Source organism: Leucopleurus acutus (genome assembly GCF_964270905.1).
Source record: "Leucopleurus acutus genome assembly, chromosome: 1".
NCBI classification, from domain to species: Eukaryota; Metazoa; Chordata; class Mammalia; order Artiodactyla; family Delphinidae; genus Leucopleurus; species Leucopleurus acutus.
In genome coordinates this window covers 27,418,839-27,440,814 of record NC_139142.1, presented here as the reverse complement: position 1 = coordinate 27,440,814, position 21,976 = coordinate 27,418,839, and the positions used below count along the sequence as shown (strand labels likewise).

Sequence of the window (21,976 nt, the reverse complement as noted above, 5' to 3'; positions counted from 1 at the left end):
GCTACACAGATATATACATTCTTTTTCATTTTGGTTTAATCACAGGATATTGAATATATATAGTTCCCTGTGCTATACAGTAGGACCTTGTTGTTTATCCATTCTGTATATAATAATTTGCATGTGCTAATCCCAAACTCCCAGTCCATCCCCCCCCACCCTCCCCCTTGGCAACCACAAATCTGTTCTCTGTGTCTGTGAGTCTGTTTCTGTGTCGTAGTTAAGTTCATTTGTGCCATACTTTAGATTCCACATATAAGTGATATCATGGTATTTGTCTTTCTCTTTCTGACTTACTTCACTTAGTGTGATAATCTCTAGGTCCATCCATGTTGCTGCAAATGGCATTATTTCATTCTTTTTATGGCTGAGTAGTATTCCATTGTGTATATGTACCACATCTTCTTTATCCATTCATCTGTTGATGGACATTTAGGTTGTTTCCACTTGTGACATAGTATTAATATCAGATTAAAGGCATCTCCAAAAAATCATAAAATCTCATAAACTGCCTACCCTATAGAATCTAAGAAATTAGAGCTTAATTGCTTGACAGAAAAAAATGTTGAAAATTTTAGAAAATAATTCATAAGAACTCAATTAATTGCAATTTGTAGAAGGGAAAAGAGGATTTGGTTTTATGGTATGTGGAACTAAAAGAGGGAGAATTAGGAGACTTGATTAGTTTAGACCTATTTTCCTCCATATGTATACATTCTTAAATTTATCTTATATTGCAAAATAATTAGATTCCATTTAAATAAAATGGTTCCGTTTAAATAAAACGGGAGATTTCCATTAGAAGTTTGACTCTGTATATGTATGTATGTCACTGTTTTAAAGTCTGTTTCATCTATTATTAGTATAGTTACTCCAGCTTTCCTGTGGCTGTTGATATATCATTTTCCATCCTTTTAATTTCAATCTATTTGTGTCTTTCAGTAACACAAATAAAGTATGTTTCCTATAGACAGCATATAGTTGGATCATGTTTTTTTATGTGGTCTGATAATTTTTGCTTTTTAATTGGATTGTTTAAATCCATTCATGTGTAATGTTATTATTGATATAGATGGCTTAGGTTCCCTGGTGGTCTAGTGGTTGGGATTCTGTGCTTTGACTGCTGTGGCCCGAGTTCAATCCCTTGTCGGGGAACTGAGATCCCGGAAGCCACACTGTGCTGCCAAAAAAAAAAAAAGGAAGATATAGATGGCTTAATTCCATTCTTGGATTGTTCAGTTGTATTGAAATACAATTGATTTTTTCATATTGATTGTATATCCTTCAACATTGCTGAACTCATGTATTGGTTCAATAGATTTCTCGTGGATTCCTTAGGGTTTTTCCTATCTATAAGATCATGTAACCTGCAGATGGAGATGGTGTTACTTCTTACTTTACAATGTGTATGCCTTTTTTCTTTTTTTTTGCCTCATTGCTCTGGCTAGACCTCCAGTACAGTGTTGAATAGATGTGGTGAGAGTGGACATCCTTGTTTTATTCCTGATCTTAGAAAGAAAACTTTCAGTCTTTCACCATTAAGTACTATGTTAGTTGTGGGTTTTCATTAGATGTCCTTTATCAAGTTCAGGAGGTTCCCTTCCATTCCTAGTTTGTTGAATGTTTTTTTTTTTTTTTTCTGCGGTACGTGGGCCTCTCACCATTGTGGCCTCTCCCGTTGCGGAGCACAGGCTCTGGACGCGCAGGCTCAGCGGCCATGGCGCACGGGCCCAGTCGCTCCGCGGCATGTGGGATCCTCCAGACCGGGGCACGAACCCGCGTCCCCTGCATCGGCAGGCGGACTCTCAACCATTGCGCCACCAGGGAAGCCCCTGTTGAATGTTTTTATCATGAAAGGATGTTGGATTTTGTTAAATGCTTTTTCTGCGTTGAGATTTTTTTGTTTTTTATTGTATTGATACAATGTATTACATTAACTTATTTTCAGATATTAATTTGAATCTCTGGGGTAAACCCTACTTGGTCATGTTGTGTACTTCTTTTTATATGTTGCTAGATTCAATATGGTAGTATTTTGTTGAAAATTTTTGTATCCATAATCCTAAGAGATATCTGTAATTTTCTTGTGATGTCTTTGTCTGGTTTGGTATCAGATTATATGCTTGATTTGAAATGCTGGCCTCATAAAATAAGTTGGGAATTGTTCCTTCCTCTTCTGTTTTTTGGACGAGTTTGTGAAGAGTTGGTATTCTTCTTTGAAGGTTTGTTAGGATTCGGTGAAGAAGCCATCTGGGCCTGGGCTTTTCTTTTTTGGCAGTTTTTTGACTACTAATTAAATCTCTTCACTTGTCATAGGTCTATTCAGGTTATCTATTTCTTCTTGAGTCAGTTTCAGTAGGCTGTGTCTTTCTAGGAATTTGTCCATTTCATTTATCTAATTTGTTGGTATACAGTTGTTCATAGTATTCCTTTATAACCCTTTTAAAATTTCTGTAACGTTGGCAGTCATGTCCCCCCTTTTTTTCTGATTCTAGTAATTCGAATTTTCTCTCTTTTTTCTTAGTCTAGCTAAAGGTTTGTCAATTTTGTTGCTCTTTTCAAAGAGCTAGCTTTTGGTTCCATTGATTTTTCTTTGTTTTTCGGTTCTCTATTTTATTAACTTCTGGTCTAATATTACTATTTCCTTCCTTCTGCTTGCTTTCGGTTTAGTTTGTTCTTCCACTGTCTTATGTTGTGTCTTCATTTTTGTTTATCTCAAAGTATTTTCTGATTTTTCTTTTGACTTCTTCTTTGACCCACTGGTTATTTAGGAGTATGGTGTTTACTTTCTACATACTTGTGAATTTCCCAAATTTTTAATTTTACTCCATTGTGGTCAGAGACATGCTTTGTATTATTCCTATGCTCTCAAATGTATTAAGGTTTGTTTCATGGCCTATCATATGGTCTGTCCTGGAGAATGATAGGTCATTGTTAACTCTAAGATCTCACTGTGAAATAAAATCTTCCCTGGGTGATTTTGTTTTTTTCGTTGTGTTTCAGATTGTTGTTATAATGAGAGGATTGCCTGGCAGTGGAAAGACACATGTTGCGAAACTTATTCGAGTGAGTATGGGAAAGTGAAAGAATCGGTTGCTTTTGTTAGCCACTTGCCTTCTTAGCAAGTTATATGATATTGATACAGCTATTTCCCATTTGATCCATTCTAGTTGGCCCATCTGGTAGATGCTATATCATAAATTTTGATCTGTGTAGGCAGATACTTTGCCCCTGCTTGATTTGAAACTACAAGAAGATTGCATGGTATTTAGCCACAGGAAAAACTTTGTGCACATTTATTAACTTATTCCGTAAATTCTCTTTAACTTTCTTGGATATATGATTCTCAGGATAAGGAGGTAGAATTTGGAGGACCTGCACCCAGAGTTCTAAGCCTGGATGATTACTTCATCGCTGAAGTGGAAAAAGAAGAAAAAGATCCAGATTCTGGAAAGAAAGTGAAAAAAAAGGTATGGTATATTCCTCTCAGATTACATCCTGATTCATAAATAGCATTGAAAGGAAAACATGTTCAGAGAGAAATGTGGTTTTTTTGAACACAAACTTTAGTACTCAGGTATGAAGGAAAGACTAGAAAGTTGTCTGTATCCAAATGCTAACGAGGGAAGAGATTTAAGATGATTCTTTGCTTTTGCTAACTCCATGTCTCTTTGGGGGGATCTTAGGTAATGGAATATGAATATGAAGCTGAGATGGAGGAAACCTACCGCACCAGCATGTTCAAAACTTTCAAAAAGACTCTGGATGATGGCTTTTTCCCCTTCATCATCCTGGATGCCATCAATGACAGAGTTAGACATTTTGACCAGTTTTGGAGTGCAGCAAAAACCAAGGGATTTGAGGTATAGATTTAAAAGAACTTTAGAGTACTTTATGTTATCATGTAAGTGCTGCATTTGTTTGCCTAATCATTATTCATTCTTTCTTAGGTGTATTTGGCTGAAATGAGTGCAGATAACCAGACTTGTAGCAAGAGGAATATTCATGGAAGAAAGCTTAAAGAAATAAATAAGGTGATTTTTTTGAAGCACAGAGGGCATAATATTCTAAACTTCATTTTGCCTGTTTCATCACTGTTGTCTGGAAATTCTTATTTATCCCCTTTACTTTCAAAATATATTTTCTACCTGCTTCAGTAAATGTTTCTTACCCTTTGTATCTAAGGGTACGAGGTGTCCTAGCTCTTCCTGGAACTAGCCTGTTAGACTTCACAGTATTAGTTAAATTTGTCTTGGATATTCTCTTGGTCTTTCTTTGAGTAGTTTCCAGAGATAACGTGACCTCCTGAATCTCTCAATTAGATGGCCGATCACTGGGAAACGGCGCCTCGTCATATGATGCGTCTGGACATTCGTTCTTTGCTGCAAGATGCTGCTATTGAAGAGGTGAGCGTCCTTCGGCTCAAAAGCAGTGCAAAAGCGACCCCTTTTTCCGCCTTTTTTTTTTTTTTTTTTTTTGCGGTACGCGGGCCTCTCACTGTTGTGGCCTCTCCCGTTGCGGAGCACAGGCTCCGGACGCGCAGGCTCAGTGGCCATGGCTCACGGGCCCAGCCGCTCCGCGGCATGTGGGATCTTCCCGGACCGGGGCACGAACCCGTGTCCCCTTCATCGGCAGGCGGACTCTCAACTACTGCGCCACCAGGGAAGCCCCCTTTCCGCCTTTTTTTATTTTGAAAAAAATTTAAATGACAGAAAATGGCACGTATAGTATTGCGTTGGCCAGAATGTTCGTTTGGGTTTTTCCATAATGGAAAACCCTAACAAACGTTCTGGGCAACCCAATATAAGAACACCTGCATGACTTTCATTGAGATCCACCAGTTGTTAATATTTTGTCTCATTTTTCTCTATTTAGATTTCTTCTTCCTCTTCTTGTTACTACTGCTACTGCTACTAGTACTACTACTATTCCTCTTACTGTGGAACCATTTGAGAGTTAAAAAGCAGACCTCATAAACCCTTTAGCCCTAAATATTTCAGTAGATATCTCCCAAGAACAAGGGCATTCTCTTACAAAACTAGAAGACTCAATTATCAAATATAAGAAATTTAACATTGATAAGATACTATATTAGGTAATATAAATTTCCTGAATTCTTTCATATACAGTCCATATTCATATTTCACCAGTTGTTCCCATACTGTGCTTTATAAGAATTTCTTAAAATCCAGGATCCAGTCCTTTAATACAAAAAATGGTTTCTCAGCTATGTCATTGTCATGAAAGACAAAAAATTTTTGAAGAGTATAGGCCACTTAGCTGTTTTGTAGAATGCCCCTCAATTTGGGTTTGTCATGATTAGCTTTAGGTTAAACATTAGCAGGAATGCTACATAAGTGACATTGTGTTCTCACTGCATCATATCAGGGGTCATATGATGTCGTCTTATTTCATTATTGGTGATTTAAGTGTTGATCACTTGGTTCAGGTGATATCCTTCAAATTTTTCTGCATTTTTCTCTTTCTAATAAGTAATCTGTAGGGAGATACTTTGATACTGTTAATATCCTGTTCTCCGACAGATTTTCACAGATTGCGAATTCTTGTCTAAATCAATTACTAGTTTGAAATAAATAAATCTTTATTATGGAAAAGGAGAGATTTTTCTCTTTTAATCAGTTATATACTTGTTTCATTTGACCTCTTCCTGTGAATGAGAGTTATCTGTACTCAATGTTGTCACTGTATTTTTATGTGTTTTTACCTCCCATGCCACTCCTCATCCCATTTCCTCTGGCTTCTGCCCCAGCCATTCTCTAGAGACTCTCTCACCAAAGATTTCCATGGCAATGGACAATTCTCACTTCTCTTGCTTAATTTTGCAGCCACATATGACATGGTTGACCATGTCCACCTTCTTGAAACCATTTTTCTCTTGGCTTCTGTGAGTCTACCTTCTCCTGGTTTTCCTCTTGCATCTCTGGCCATCCCTTTTCAGTCTCCTTTGCTGGCTTCTCTTGCTACCCAGTCCTTAAATGCTGGAGTTCTTTAGGGCTCTATCCTAGGCTCTATATTCAATCTGCACATTCTGTATCGATAATCAGGCTTTTTGGTACCTTGGATTGCCACTTCTATGCCCTTAATATTAAATTGTAAAGGCTGGAATGAATTTCATCAATATCTTAACAGTAATTATATCTGTGTGGAGGGGTTGTGGGTGATTTTTATAATTCTACCATTATTTTCCAAATTCTCTACCAAAAAATATGTATTATCTTAGTACACCTCAGACTCAACCTATTCAATATGTAATTCATCCAAACCTGTTCCTCTTCTCACATTCTCTATTTTAGTAATTAGATCCATCAGTCCACTTGGTTGCTGAAAACCTGACTCTCTACTCTCCATTATCTTTGACTTTACTTTCCCCTTGTACCAGTGTTTGATTCTACCCCTCCACCATGCAGTCAGTCTACAAGTTTTGTCAGTTTTACCTTATAAATACTTCTCTGATTTATCTACTCTCTATTTGTATTGCTACTATTCTGGGCCAAGCTATTATCATCTGACTTTTCACTATACCCTTTCTTACATTTTGAAATTTGAATCATACCTGTTTTACTTGATTGAAAAAATACTTGCTAAAGGTTTTAAAAAGAAATCCTAGTAATCCATTGTCATTCAAAACAGATAACCATCAATTTAGATCATTATACTCAACTTCATAGAGAATTACAAAGATGAATATCCCAGGAAAATGAAAAGCAGGAATATCATCTTGTCTGTCAGTTCTGTTTCAAAGTTTAGGGTGTTAGAAATTACTTAGCATGTAACAGCAAGTCTGTGTGTCTTGCTCTGGGCAACTGTGCGCATTTCATATCTCAGTGAGTGACTCAACATTTTCCTAGATGTTAACTCAGGCTTTTTGTGTGTGATTATTGCGGTATTGTAGGTGGAGATGGAAGATTTTGATGCAAATATTGAAGAACAGAAGGATGAAAAGAAAGATGCAGAGGAAGAGGAAAGCGAACTGGTAGGAGACAGAACAACCACTTTGAACAAAGTGTCTCTTTATTAAAATTCTTAAGGGTTTAAATTCAGCTCTGTGATCAGATGACTATTGTTGATATTGCACCTTAATGGTAAAAGTTCCCATAATCATCTTCAAGGAGACTTTTGGATACTTTTTGTTTTTCCCCTGACCAAAGGAAAAGAACCCTCTACTGTGTTGTTACAAGAAAATTTTTAGTATGCTAAGAAACTTACCCTTGTACTCACTCATCTATTTGTGGGTGGCTCTAGGGGAATACACTTTTTAAGAAAATCGATTACATTTGAAAGGGTATTCTTACATTCCAGCAGATACGTGGTACAGCCTACCCAATGTATGCATAATTGTCTCTTCTTCGCTATAAGAGCTCAAAATTGATTTTCTATAAACTGAGGCAGAAGAACTTATTGAATGAGGAGGCAGAGGGTTGCCACTGACTGCTGGATTTGTTCTTCCGCATTTTATCCTATTAAGTGATGGGGAAAATGATTTGACTGTGTAGGCAATGCATTTTGCTTAGGCTGATTAAAGGCTTACGTAGTGCGAATTCAAAGATCCCGTGTACCTACTGTAAATGCTTTTGATCACACCTCTGTAGTGATGTCTGCCTTTACCCTGTCATTCAAGAATATGCGACCTATAGACTTACGTTATTTTCAGTGTTTGCTAATGGGGTACAGAGATTAGCAGTGCCTTGGAATAGTGTTGCTTTTTAAATTCAAAATATTATTTGTTTTATTTAATACTTCAGCCCTTGCTAAAGCTGCTTTTCATATTCTTCTGAAAATGTGCAAAGCGAGAACCCTGATTCCTAACCCCTAGAGAATACATTCTCTCTAAGGAGTGGTCCCATCAACCCATGTGTGTTATAGAGGACTCTGAATAGAAACTGTGTGTTTGCATAGAGATGGTGTCAACCTCTACATTCCTAGATTTCATATGTGGATTAAAAAATAAGCTTTAAAGTTAATGGCATTTGAGTCTCCTATGTTTTTTTTTCTTTAAACAAAGTATTTTTATTAATTAGGTTGTATTTTGACATACATGATCTAAGACGTAGGCAGAAAATTCACTTAAAGGTCCACGCTGTCCTGGAATATGGCTAATGACCAGTTTAGCTACTTGCAGCGTGTGTACTAGCAATTGATCATGTGAGAAGTCTCTAATGTTAGCTTTCTGAAGCTCTGTCTTCCTTTTGTGGAGATTTCAGTTCAGCATATGGTTCATAACATCTGACTTGCTTAGGTGTAGGTCAAAACTTGGAACTTTTAATTGAATGTACTATTATTTTTAAAAGTGAAACACACTGTAATACTATATTTTTTCATCAGAAACATGGCAATGAAGCCTCAGAACTCTACCCTGCTGAACTATCTCTTTTATTTCCAAGTCGCCTAATATTTCAAACAGTGAGAAAATGATTTTAAGTTTTAAGGAAGAAAAAGATGGTTCCAGCAGGGGGAAATTAATGTACTCATTTTGCTTATCTTTATGTTATAAACCTTCTCTTAACCTTTTTTCAAAATGCAGAATCGAGATCTTCTACTATTGGGTTCTATTCCAAGAGTAAAAGATTCTTGGAGAATTGACCCTTGGAAGGGGTTAAGAGCAAGTCCTGTGTCATTCAGACCATTTTAATGGAACTTTCACTGAACTTTACATTTTCTACTCTGTACTGATTACTATAGCTGGGTGAAATCCAAACTTTTCTTGGTTAAGAGACTCCTTTGGGGGGATCATTGGTATGATATTTTGTCTTCTTTAGTGCTTCAGTGAACCTCATAGATCTGACTCAGAATTTATAAATATATTATTCTAGTGATGTTTAAGGTTTTCAGATGAGTTTTTGAGATACAACTGTACAAATTCCATCAGTACTAAACTTTTAGCACCATCATTTCAGCCTTTGTCTTGGTTTGTTCTAAACATGTATTTGGAAAGGATGGTATAATTTATAATCTGAAATACTGCCTAATTAGTTGAAATTGAATTATTAGTCTGGCTTAAAGACTAGAAATGTATAAAACGTGTAGATTTCCTGGAAGAATGATGATACTCTAGTACACTCTTACACAGAAGCTATTGTCATGAAATGTTCAACATACTTTCCAACTTTACCTGTGTGTCAGTCTATTCTATGAACTTGAACATTCCCAATAGTAGAAAGATATATGGATTCTTAAAAGAAGATGCTGACACCTTTGATGAATCTGTCCTATATAATAAGTCCTAACCTAATATTAAAGTTCTGTATGTTAAGACCTAATAGAGAACAGAGTCCAAATGAAGGAAAGGGGGAATCAGTGAATTATGTGGAAAAAGCATACACTTGCTAGGTGAATAAACTGAAAGGCTTACTACATAGCTAAATAGGTACACTGTGAAATTTGAAAATCTTATGTAGGACTTCGTTTGAAATAAACCACCCAGTTATTTTATTAAATAAGATATAAGTTACCTGTGGAGATTTCTGGGTTTTCATATAATAGAAAGATGTAATTTTTTAAAAGACATCAGAAATAATAATCTAGTTTCCAACTGATGAAAAAGTAATGCTCTGAAATTGATTCAGTAAAATTAGTCTTTGTAAGATCTAACTGGTAAATGGATTGAGTCATTTTAAAATGAAGTTGAACTTCATAATTGTGTTCAGTGATACCAAGTTCTCTCCCTTCTTTTGAGTATCTAAAAGTACACTGGAATATAAAGTAACTGTCTTGAAGAACACTCTTTGGACCTCATGGCTACTATCACTTGATAATAGCAGTTGTATTTAGAAAATAACCTAGCTAGTATTATAAATTCTCTGCTACTCTGAATGATGTTAATTGAGCACAGTAACTACCATACATTCTTACCGCATTGGCTATATAGCTGTTGTTCAGACTACAGTTGTGTGTCCTGAACTGTAGTTGCCGCCAAGCGCCTTCATGATACCACTCTGAAGTGACTGTTCTGAAATCTGGGCAGTGAAGTTTGGTGAATTTGGTAATTCAGTTTCTTCAAAGATAATGAGACTGTGTTTTCCCTCAGGATATATTTATAAATAGTGAGTGGAAACTGAATCCATTCCCAGTTTTAATGCTTTTCCAATTCAAAAGTGATGTGCATGTATGTGTCTCTTTCTAACCCTTCGAGCTTCTCTCTGTGTACGATTTAGGGTTACATTCCGAAAAGCAAATGGGAGATGGACACATCTGAGGCAAAGCTAGGTGGGTATTTCCTTTTTCCTGTTTTTATATGTGATACCTGATGGTAATGGTCATAGATCTTTCTGCTATAAGAAGAACAAATTTCCCAAAGTTTCTGCTTAAATGAAGATTTTTGGCCTACCTTACATCCTCAGTCTATTTTGTTGGCTTTCATTTATGTCTTGTGACAGAGTGAAAGAAGAGTATTTTAAAAGAACTACCTTCGGTACCACTTAAAGTTTTTAAAGTAAATGGAAATATGTGATAAATTTAGTAATAAAGCACTGTCACTTCTAAAATCCATTCATTTATATTAATCAGAAATGTTGGTGTAGGTGAGGTTTCTACTTTTTTAAAAAAATATTTAACTGCAGTCCAAAGTTGAACCTGATTATGAATACTTTGGGTAATAGTGGTAGTAATAATAATAAATACTGAAGTTTAAAAATTAATTAAAAGGCAGTTATTTTCCTTGTATAATAAATTAGAGTTTCCGAGTTGGGGAGGTAGATATATAATTCAGGTCTTTGAGGAGCCCGCTTTGTAAGATTCCGTTTAAATTTTCCTCCAGCTTGTCTTTAGTGCCAGATTACAAGGTAGACTGGTGAAAATTATTGTCTAAATCAAAAATTGGAGTTGCTTAACATGGGGTTCTTTGTCAAGCAGAAAATCATACATATCCAATGGATTTTACCCCAATATTTCACGATAATGTTGCAGAACAATTTTTTTTTACCTCACCTAAAGAGAACCATTTAACATGTTGATTAAGATGTATTAGTAAATAATTTAAGATAATGGTATAAGATTTTTTGAAAAGATGGACCTTACTAATATATGAAGTATGACTGTTGGTCTCTGCATTTCTCCTTCTGGAATTATACTGGAACTCCAAAGCTGAAGTAACCATAGAAATATATCTTAAATTTATAGAACAAATTTGAGTCATTTAGCTACTTCACTGTTTGGGGCATATTATCTGTGTTTCTGACATCAGAGGGATGCACTTTACACACAATTGCATAGTCTATGCTTTTTATTTTGCCCAGCTGATCATGTGAGCCATTGATGACGACCAGGTCCTATGTGAAAAGATAATTCCGTAAACTGTAGTATTACCATATTGTTGCGATAGGTGCTTTGTTGCAAAGTCTAGGATTTTTTTCTAGTGTATGGCATGTGAAAATGATAATGTGGTTTCTGACATATTCTTGCATTCGTCCTCCCTCTGTGGGAAATCTTAATAATAAACCATCTCCTTCCCTAAACTTTTAAAGTATTCATAAGTGTTTAAATGCAATTAAATATGTAGGAAAATAACAATCACAAGTTACTTTTTTAATAATAATGCTTTAGATATGTTTATTTTAAGATTAGATTAAATCTGAAGTTCTGTACTTATAGAATAACCTATAAGACTATAAGATCATTTCCCTATTTTCTGGTTCTCTAAGTAGTGATTATCTTTTGAGGCAAAGAGAAATGGTAATTAAAGAGACATGGGGATTGTAAAATATTTTAGCTAAGCATATAATCTTTAGAGGCCTTATGTAATATATTATGTAGGATAATGCTTTTTTTTTTAACCCGAGCTAGTCCACTTTCTATTTTCCTTTCTAATTTCTAAAGAGAAAGGAAAATGGAATTTAGTTATGATGATTATTCAAGATAATATGACATTAATCTTGGTATCAATTTCTGGAAAAAATTCTGGCCTACCTACTATTTGCTTCTCAGAAAATACATTTTATATAAATTCAGTCCATTTTAAAGGCAGAATGTTAGACAGTGATCCAGAAATAGAACGGTTAAATAAACCATTTCAATTAAAGGCACTGAAGATCTAGTAATGAATCTAGGAAATAAATTCTTACATGTTTGCAGTTGGGTTTTTGTTTGTGACAGTGATGTTTCGTACAATGACTTGCCTCTTGCACCACTGTGTTATCTTGAGAGCTATATCATCTTTAGAGAAAGGCAGATGGAGTGTGAGCATTCCTGAAAGTGCTTGCTTCTTTGAGATTGGCCCATGGAGCCAATTGAGAAAAAGAAGAAGAGCCTGAAACATGAGGCTCTTCATTTGAGAATTAGCCTGTTTATGTTGCCTTCCTTATCATAGCAAATTCAGTAGATTTGATTAGCAGGTACAATTTATTTTTCTGAGTATTTTACCAACATTTCTTAAATTACTCTTGGTAACATGATTATGCTGGGTGGAAACATACTAAGCTTTAGCAGTGTCATACATTGAGCTAGACAAGCTGAATCTATAACTGAGGAGTTTTGATTTACAAATGAGTCTGCCAGTGAGAAAATACTTAACCTATAATCTTTCAAAGAGCTGTTAAATCTCATTGTAGAGTCTTGATCTGTGTTCATTAAGTACAGTATACAGTTCAGCCTATGTGTGAGTGTTAAATTGGAAGTGGTGTAATTTTAGAAAAATTCAGAACTGGCCTGAGCTGCATCTGGCATGGGTGTCATGGAGTTGTTGAAGACTGCCTGTGGCCCACCTTCAGTAGCACCTGAATGGCTCCTTTCCAGCTGGGACACAGGCACCCTAATGCAAGGAGGGTGGGTGTTACATGCCACATCAAATGCTGGGATTCAGCATTCAAGCTACTTAAATTCCACTGACATGATTTTGGTTTCTCAAACTGAAAAACCAAAAGAATATTTGAGACTGTTGTCATCCTAATTTAGGCTTCTTCATATCGAGTACTGTTGCTTTTCTCATCTCAGTGTCATTGTCTCTGCTTATGAGTTATTGTGTACTGGCCTTCTACATGTCAGGCGGTTTCATCTCTTCACAGTTGGAATGCAATTATTATTTGTACAGGCACGTAACCCTTGTGTGTTCACTGTGATCAAATTTTCAGAAATATCATTTATGTTTAGAAAATATATAGATATATCTAAAATTTTTTTTCTGTTGTGCTGTAACAATAATATATACTGTTTTGAAGATGTGGTAAAATTCTGTGACCTGCCAAGTTGGATATTTATACTTTCGTCTTCATCTTAAAACTTCACCTTTTGAAATTCAAACCTCTGAAAATCATTAGTATGAGTGTGTTGGACACCAGTCGTCTTCTGTAACTAACAAATACCCCAGATTCCTCTTCCTTCACCTTATGCCATACATCTGTGTGTTTGGGTTTCCAGGATGCCATGTGGAAGAGGTATGAACCTTTCTTCAGCCCCAAGAAGGAAACTTTAAACATGTTGTGCACAATAAAATTTCAAATTAAACATTACAAACAAGGGTGTTCAGACTAGAAATACATGCTCTTCTGAACTTCCATGTTGCAAATATGGGACTCCTGGTGTGTAACTCCTGTCATACACCCAGTGTATGAGGAAAAGTTCTTGCAGTTTTCTCACTGCCCTTCTGTATTGCTGCCTGGCCATGTTCTATTCTTAGAGTTGAAATATGAAATTTTCCTTTGAAGTATGTTAATGTGGAAGTTGATCTTATTAAGTTTGGAAATCCTTTGAGGTTTATTCAATAAGTGTATTGGAGCTGCTTACTCTTCTGCTAATACTGTACACTGTTGAACTAAGAACAGTTTTACTGTTTGTGGGACTTTGTTGGTTTTCTAATACCATATTCTATGTCCCTGTGCAATCAAGGTGTCACTTCTTTAAGATCTTGTATAATATGGCCTGTCATATACATGTAGGTTAGAGCCATTTGGTACAGCATGTGATTTACAGAGGAGATTAGAAGACTGTTCCTGTTGAACTCAATCCGTGTTAAAATTTTTCAGAAGTGATGTGATAAAAATTTCTTGGGTTTTGTAAAGTGTTGTAGTTTGCCTTGCTGATATTTCAATAATATTGCTTTTATGGGGGAGGAACGTAGGAAATAAAAGCTTTGCCAAGTATGCAAAATCTTCCTGGTTTTTGAGGCCTGTATGGTACGCACAGTTAGTTGTGTGTATAACTTTTACATTTGAAGCATAAACTCACCTTCCCTCCTGCTTCCATTGTACTTTTCATGTCAAGTTCTCTCCACCTTGATGCCTAAAAGGTTTCTATTATATATACACTCTGCACCCTTTATGGACTTAAATGAAATGTGGTTATTGTGTGTTTCTGAAGTGTTTAGGTTTTCCTTTATTGACCTACTTAATAATAGTGTGTTTATATCTACAGATGATCCAAAAATTTAGTGCTTCAGTGTAGTGCATATATATATATATATTATATATATATATATTATATATATGTATATGTATAACTCATAATATTTCACATGTAGAATTCAAAATCAGAATTAATAACCAATAGAAAAACCCACACATTTTCATCGTGTGTTCTTGAAGACACCTAAACTCATATCTAATAATTTCTGAATCAGCGATCCCTGTTCATTTAATTGATTACAGTTTGGGGCTTTTGGAAAGCCTCTCAGATTGAGGATTCAGAAAGAAAATTCAGATCCAGCCACTTTGGCTGACTAGCCCTTAGCCTCAGGATGGTCAACAGCACTTCACAGTATAACCAAAGAAAGTGGTGATTTGTATAATCAACTTACTCATAAACATTCTCATGACGAATCGTCTCACAGTGGTCAAAATCCCAAGAAACTGTTCATCTAAAACCTTTCTGAACGTTAGCTTGGCTCATTAAGTTCTTGTACTACCTGCTTTTCATATAATACGATACACACATGACTGCACATCTAATGGGTGGTGTTAATATTGTGTTAAAGGAAAAAAAGAATGGAAGAAATTGCTCTTAGAAAAACCCAATGTTGCATTTTCATCAGAACATGAGAGCTGAAGTGTTGTGATTTTAGGTGGGGTGGGAGGATAAGGAGGCCAGGAAACAAGTGCCTTCTCTTGTTCTGCCCATATTTGTTACTTAAACCAACATAGTAATGTAAAGGCTGCCAGTATGAACACCAGATAAACAATGGAAATTGCACAGAACTCGATATTATCTCAGCCAAGAAGATAGTTTGGATCTACAAGTGATGCTGCTCTCACAAATGCGGATGTGCCCTCTGACAGTGTTCCAGCCTTCTTTTCCCTTGTTTTTGTGTCGTGTGCCAGCTCACACTCTTCCTTAATGCTGCGGCTCTGTGTTTGTCCCTCAGACAAGTTGGATGGCTTGAGAACTGGTACTAAAAGGAAACGTGACTGGGAGGCTATTGCCAGCAGAATGGAGGATTATCTTCAGCTCCCTGATGATTATGACACTCGTGCTTCTGAGCCTGGGAAGAAGAGGGTAAGAGACTGTCAACAACTACCAACAGATAAAGGGCCCGTTTAGGCATCTGGTTTTAGAAAGTTATAGTCAGATAATCATATGAATGCTGTTTTTTTAGAGTGGTTTGGTTTATACTGTATCATATTACACATTAAAAAAAAAGAGTCCTTACAAATGATCAGATCAAAATGTACAAGTAACTTAAAAAATGGAGAACAGAACCTCACGTGGCTAGCATGTTGTCCACTTAAAGGAGTTTGGAATGGCTGCTTGTGCCATTTTGTCACGGGGCAAAAGAGCCAGGTGCAAAGTAGAGTATTAAAGAGGATCTATGGGACTTCTTAATGGATTAGATGTAGAGGGTCCAGGATGGATGAAATCAAAGGTGACTCTTCAGGGTTCTGGCCATAAGCATTCCATGTATGTGGTGCCATTTACTGAGTTAGTGAAAAGTAGGGGAGATGGAAGCTTGGGAGTGAAAAATCAGAAGTTCAGGGAGGTACCAATTAAATTAGAAGTGATAATAGGACTCAGGTCTGCAAAATTTAGAAGTTCAGATAGAGGTAAATGTTTTAAGAAGTAAAAAAATACTCCATTGTTAAATGATACAGGGAAGACAAGTAAATTGAGAAAAGAGAAATAGCCATTGGATTTGGCAACATGGAGATCGTTGATGTTTGATCAAAAAAAGTCAAGCTTTCTTAGAGAGTTGAAGGACAGAAGCCAGTTTGGAGCAGATGGTAGAAGAATAGGAAATGAGGAAGTGCAGAACAGCAAATGTAGATAACTTTCTGAAGAAGCTTTGCTATGATAGGGAGCAGAGTAATGAAGCCAGGATGTTGGATAAGTCTTCCACATAGATGTCAAATTCAATAAAAGTGATAATTGTATATATCCTTTAAAACAAAATAAAGTAAGAGGGATCATATTACATATGATTTGCATAAACCTTTTCCAGCTAGTCTGTCTTAATCTTTCTATTTGAGTATATACAAACCTACAGTTCTTCTTATTTTATTTTATTTTATTTTTGTCTGTGCCACGCAGCTTACAAGATCTTAGTTTCCTGACCAGGGATTGAACCCCGGTCCTCGGCAGTGAAAGCACAGAGTCCTAACTACTGGACTGCCAGGGAATTCCCTACCGTTCTTTTTAAATGCCTGCCTAGTGTGCCATTGTTTGGCTGAATAATCAGTTATTTATCCAGTCCCTTATCAGTGGATGCTTATGCTGTTTTCATTTTATTGCTAATATAATACTCTGGTGAAAGTCATATGCATACATCTTGGCATCTTTTTGACAGTATATCTCTAGGGAATATTTTTAGTCTTAAAGCTGCAAGCTCATAGAATATCATTTATCATTCTGACAGATATTGTGAGATTGTTTTCCAAAAAGGTTGCACCTATTTATACACCCACATGTAAGGAAATGCCTGTTTTTCCACACTTGCACCAGCAGTGCTGTTATTGAACTTTTTAACTTTTGACAATCTAATCGGTGAAAAAAAAAGGTACCTCATTTTTCATTTCTCTAAGTAAGAATGAAGTTAATAATAATTTCATCATCATTACACATCATTTCTTTTTTATGAATTCTCTTAGTAATTCAATATTAAAAGGATATTTATTAAGAGAATAAAAATGCCAGTAAAACTTCATTACAGTGGATACCATTACAAAGGACTCCAGGTTTCAAAGCTCTTTCAAATACTGCAGACAGTCCCTAGACCTGCCCTTGTCTGTGTCTTGAGACCTGGTTAGTGGCCTTCTGTATGTGCCCAGCTCCATGCAGGGACTACTTGTCTTGATACCTCTTATTCCAGTTTTAAGGTTGGGGCAACAGAAAAGTAGAAACAGCTCTTCCTTGGGCATAATAATTTGGTGTAACAGTGAATAATTCCAAATGAGAAATATTTTTCTCTAGTTCATTTTTAGTCAGGTAACTGTTACTCTCTTCAGTCAGGAGTATGTGATCCCATGTAATTTACTTCGTAAGCTGGGTGGACAAAAAGCATGAGCGGTTCACATCCTAATTCTTGTGGCTCCTCTTTTCACTCTCCTCCTTGCCTCTCACCTCATTTCAAATAGCTTTTTTTTTCTTGAGGAGATAGTAATTTTTTTTTAACATTTTTATTGGAGTATAATTGCTTTACAATGGTGTTAGTTTCTACTTTATATCAAAGTGAATCGGCTTCAAATAGTTTTTAACACTCAAACCACTTACCAAAATCAACATCAGAGCACAAGGAAATCCTACAGGTAGCCAGGAATGCAGGACTCATTACTCATTCCTTTCCTGGGTCTCTCTCTTTTTTTTTTTTTTTTTTTTTTTTTTTTTTGCGGTACGCGGGCCTCTCACTGTTGTGGCCTCTCCCGTTGCGGAGCACAGGCTCCGGACGCGCAGGCTCAGTGGCCATGGCTCACGGGCCCAGCCGCTCCGCGGCATGTGGGATCCTCCTGGACCGGGGCACGAACCCGTGTCCCCTGCATCGGCAGGTGGACTCTCAACCACTGCACCACCAGTGAAGCCCTCCTGGGGTCTCTTGATTTCTAGAATTCAGCTTTTTATAAATATTGGGCAGGTTTCTGGGATTAATTTACACTGTAACACAAAGGTAGTTCTGTAGAGTTGATATTAGAATTTTACCAAAATGGCTAGGTTTTAAAATATAATTTATTTTTTTAAATTTCCACTTGCTTAGTTGGGTATAAAATGGACTTTAATTTGTGTTTCTTTGATAACTGTGGAAAAGTGAACATTTCTCTTGTTTGCTGAACTCATACATTTCAGAAATATTTTTGGTGACAACGGATAAAATATATGTATCTGAAACTTTTGCGTATTGGTCAAGAGTTTTCTTTATTATAACTTTTTTTTCTTTTTACAGTTAAGATAAATGGCAAAAAATTGAGATTGTAAATCTCAGTAAAAGTACCTCTAGGAAGATTAGGAGGGACACTGACATTTAAGAAGCTATTTCTAGTTGAAAGTCATTATTTTGCTCCATATATTTTTAGTGTTTTGGGTAATTATTCATTCCTTCTACAGCGTTGTATGTCTGTGTGTCAGGTCTGTGCAATTGGAGGCCACTTAAGGAGTGGACCTCCACTGGAGGAGCCTGACATGTAAATAAATAATGTTGATATAGCATCAGTTTTAAAGACTTAGAATTTAAACTACAGATTTAAAAATTAGCTGTTAGTTTACTCAGGGCAAGATTGATTAGTGTTTAACTCTGTGCTAAGGAAGTACTGTGGACTGGTTACCGTTTCTTTGTTCAGTGGCCACAATCCATCTGTCCATCCATCCACCCATCCATTCTTCATTCCCCTTAACCATAGTCATCTTTTGCTAAAATGTATACCCTTGATCCCAGGGAGAGCTGAGAGAGGGGTGCATGAATCTGTCAAAATAAATACATCAGCATTAATGGGCAGAAGGCCCAGAGATCTTGGTACACAGAAGCCCACACTGTTTATTAAAATAGCTTTTTACTGAGGCCCATGAAAGAAATTGAGTCATAGGTTTTCTACCCACAAAAAATCTACTTTAAAAAGAGTCAGGTGTTATCAGTTTTCCCCCACAGCTGTTACTGTGTATCTTATCTTTGGCTAACTGGTTGCTAAAAACAGTGGTGGTGGTGGAGGAGAAGAAGCCTAGTCATTTGATGACCATTCCTATAAATGATAATAGGGAGGGTCAGTGTACCTCTAAGAGCAATTACACATTTCCAGGTGCAGCATGGTTGAGCATGCTCCGGTTCCCTTTCCTTGTCACAGATCACAATCACAATAAATCACAAGCCATATTTAAAATACAGTCTCTGCAGACTTTGGTACTAGGTATTGCAAACCACAGTTTCATAGTCTCTTTTAAGTATTTCATGTTTTAGAGGATATATCTGCTTATATTTTTTAAATTACTACTATAACATGTAAGAATCCATATTTTAAAAATATCAGAATACCAATAGAAAATATCCCTGATCTATATATTTGTAGTTATAATCTTGCCATAAATGGTATCAACTGAGTCTGTCTCTTGGTCTCTTCATCTCATAAATGAAAGTAATCATACCAGCTCCCTGTTTTCTAAGGATAAATTTCAAAAAAATTTATTATGTGGAGATAAATAAAACTTAGTCTTTTGGGACTTCCCTGGTGGCGCAGTGGTTAAGAATCCGCCTGCCAATGCAGGGGACATGGTTTCGATCCCTGGTCTGGGAAGATCCCACATGCCGGAGCAACTAAGCCTGTGAGCCACAACTACTGAGCCCAGGCGCTGAGACGACTGAAGCCCGGGTGCCTAGAGCCCGTGCTCCGCAACAAGAGAAGCCACTGTAATGAGAAGCCCACGTGCTGCAACGAAGAGTAGCCTCCGCTCGCCGCAACTAGAGAAAGCCCGCGCGTAGCAACGAAGACCCAATGCAGCCAAAAATAAATAAGTTTTTAAAAAAAGAAAAAAACAACAACTCAGTCTTTGATCTAGGGTGTATATGGTCTGTTAGGGAAGAGAGATCTGTAAGTGGATAATTGCAATATAGTATGGAAGTTCAAAACTAGACATGTCAAAATCCAGAAGTAACTCCCGGGAAGCAACGATTAATTATTTGATTGGCAAAGGACAAGAGGGATAAAGCAAGGGTTGATGACTAGACTCATGCCGGGTGGACCAGGTTAGAACAAAGACGTTTCAGGAAGAGAGACTAGTTTGTGCAGCCTTACGGAGATGAGAAATGGCCCAGTGTGCTTTGAGAGCTGGAAGTAATTTTGTGTTGCTGTATAAAGTGCCGTAGGTACTGCCCAGAGATGCTGCAGGAGAATAGACAGGGCCAGATGCAGAGGGACCTGTGTGCTTGGATTTTATTCTGTAGGTAGGGCACAGATTTAAAGCTGTGTGTTATTTTAGGACGATTCCTCTGGCAGAGTGGATCGGAGGGAGTGCGAATGAAGATAGGAAGACTAGGTAGAGGTTAGTGCTTTTCCTTAGGTAAAAAATGAGGCCAGTGAACTGAAAAGGAGTGACAGGAGGGGGAAGGGGATAGGACTGAACCGAGGGCTGAACTGTTCAGGAGCTGGAGTGGTTAGGACTTGGTGATTGACTAGAGAGTTTTCTTTCTGTAACTTAAGGTATATGGCTTTCTTCAATTCTCCACAGTTAACTTCTAAGTTTTTAACCTCCTGGCTTTAAATTAGTTATCCTACCCATTAGACTATTCAGAAAGCTAAGAGGCTCTTTGCGTACTTATTTTTTCTAAAGCCCAGCCTAATGCTGTGTTCTTTTTAGGTGAGATGGGCAGACCTGGAAGAAAAGAAGGATGCAGATAGGAAAAGGGCCATAGGTTTTGTGGTCGGACAGACTGATTGGGAGAAGATCACAGATGAAAGTGGTCACCTGGCTGAAAAAGCCCTCAATCGAACCAAATATATATGAGACTTAGTTTTTGAATGGAGTCATTACTCCTCTAAGGTAAGGGTACACAGTCATATAAATAGCCTACTGTTTGTTGTTTTGAAGAGTTTGAGATAAAGAAGACAGCATGCTTTGCTAAAAATGCTTCTCTTCTTGTATTGTTTTCTGGTTCTAAAAGAGTAAGTATGTGCTAGTTGCCGGCATTTGCAATACAGGGTATTAGAAAAGGAAGCAATTTTCTGCAACCTGGCTTACTTATAAAAATATAAGACTTAAGAAAAGCTTGGATTCTATAGATTTGGTAAGGAGTGGAGTGATGAGAGAGACTAAGGTCTGCTGAATTTTCTGTCTGTTCCTTCCTGCTGTGACAGCCTTTTCTTTTCTTTCCAGGTGGTTCGCTTTGAGGTGGTCTGAAGCCAACGCCTCATGGAGCTTCGTTGTGTGTCACCTTGCTTCCACATTTCAGTTTTTGTTTTGTTTCTACTGCTTTAGTTTTTTAAAGTTCTCCAGTGTCCCCAAGAGGTATTAGGATCTTGCTCTACCCAAGCAAGACATTAATTTTTCTTTTTAACTACTTTGGGGAGGGAGGGATTGATAGCTTAACTGCCGAAGCCAGGTGGAGATCTGCCGGAGGACTCCAACAGACAACGTTTCCTCCACTGTACAGTGTCGCAGACTATCTCTATCATCATTGCTTTGTGGCTGTTTTTGTTTTTTTACTGTATGTAACTGGTAGTTGATTGTACTAGGATTAAAAAAAATAAACTTTCATGATAAAGCCAATGAGATTCATGGGCTGTACAGCATGAGCCCCTTTCTCTTGTTTTCTTAATTTTATTGCTTTTTTAATATGGTGTGTTCTAATTACATGCTAATTGAACATCCCAAAACCTCTTTTCCATTCAATATTATGTAGCTCAATGATTCCATAATTCATGTTGTAAACACAAGGCTCAGTGATGTTCACAACATTTACCTTTGTTTTATAGCTGATTTCTTTCTCTATCTTGGTGTCTTGAAGACTAGTAGAGACAATTTCAAATATTCCTCAGTTCCCTGGAGCACATCTGTTCTGTATCATGATGTTTTATTGTTTTCTTTATTTTTTGGATCCTTTCTCTGCTCCTCCCTCTTTTCTTTC

The 21,976-nt window shown here is 36.8% G+C and overlaps 1 protein-coding gene across 3 annotated transcripts in view; it reads left to right on the top strand.

Annotated features, from left to right (window-relative positions):
* Positions 1–21,600, top strand: part of YLPM1 (YLP motif containing 1) — a 66,858-nt gene extending 45,258 nt beyond the window's left edge. For 2 of the 3 annotated variants that reach the window (XM_082839803.1, XM_082839802.1), the window contains exons 12-21: positions 3,004–3,066; positions 3,351–3,470; positions 3,687–3,863; positions 3,951–4,034; positions 4,323–4,406; positions 6,914–6,994; positions 10,173–10,224; positions 15,308–15,438; positions 20,710–20,892; positions 21,226–21,600. In XM_082839803.1, coding sequence (XP_082695929.1) covers positions 3,004–3,066; positions 3,351–3,470; positions 3,687–3,863; positions 3,951–4,034; positions 4,323–4,406; positions 6,914–6,994; positions 10,173–10,224; positions 15,308–15,438; positions 20,710–20,856 — 939 coding nt within the window. In that variant the 3' untranslated portion in view covers positions 20,857–20,892; positions 21,226–21,600. The remainder of the gene's footprint in view (positions 1–3,003; positions 3,067–3,350; positions 3,471–3,686; positions 3,864–3,950; positions 4,035–4,322; positions 4,407–6,913; positions 6,995–10,172; positions 10,225–15,307; positions 15,439–20,709; positions 20,893–21,225) is intronic. The other variant, XM_082839804.1, reaches the window with a different exon arrangement.
* The last annotated feature ends 376 nt before the right edge of the window (positions 21,601–21,976 follow it).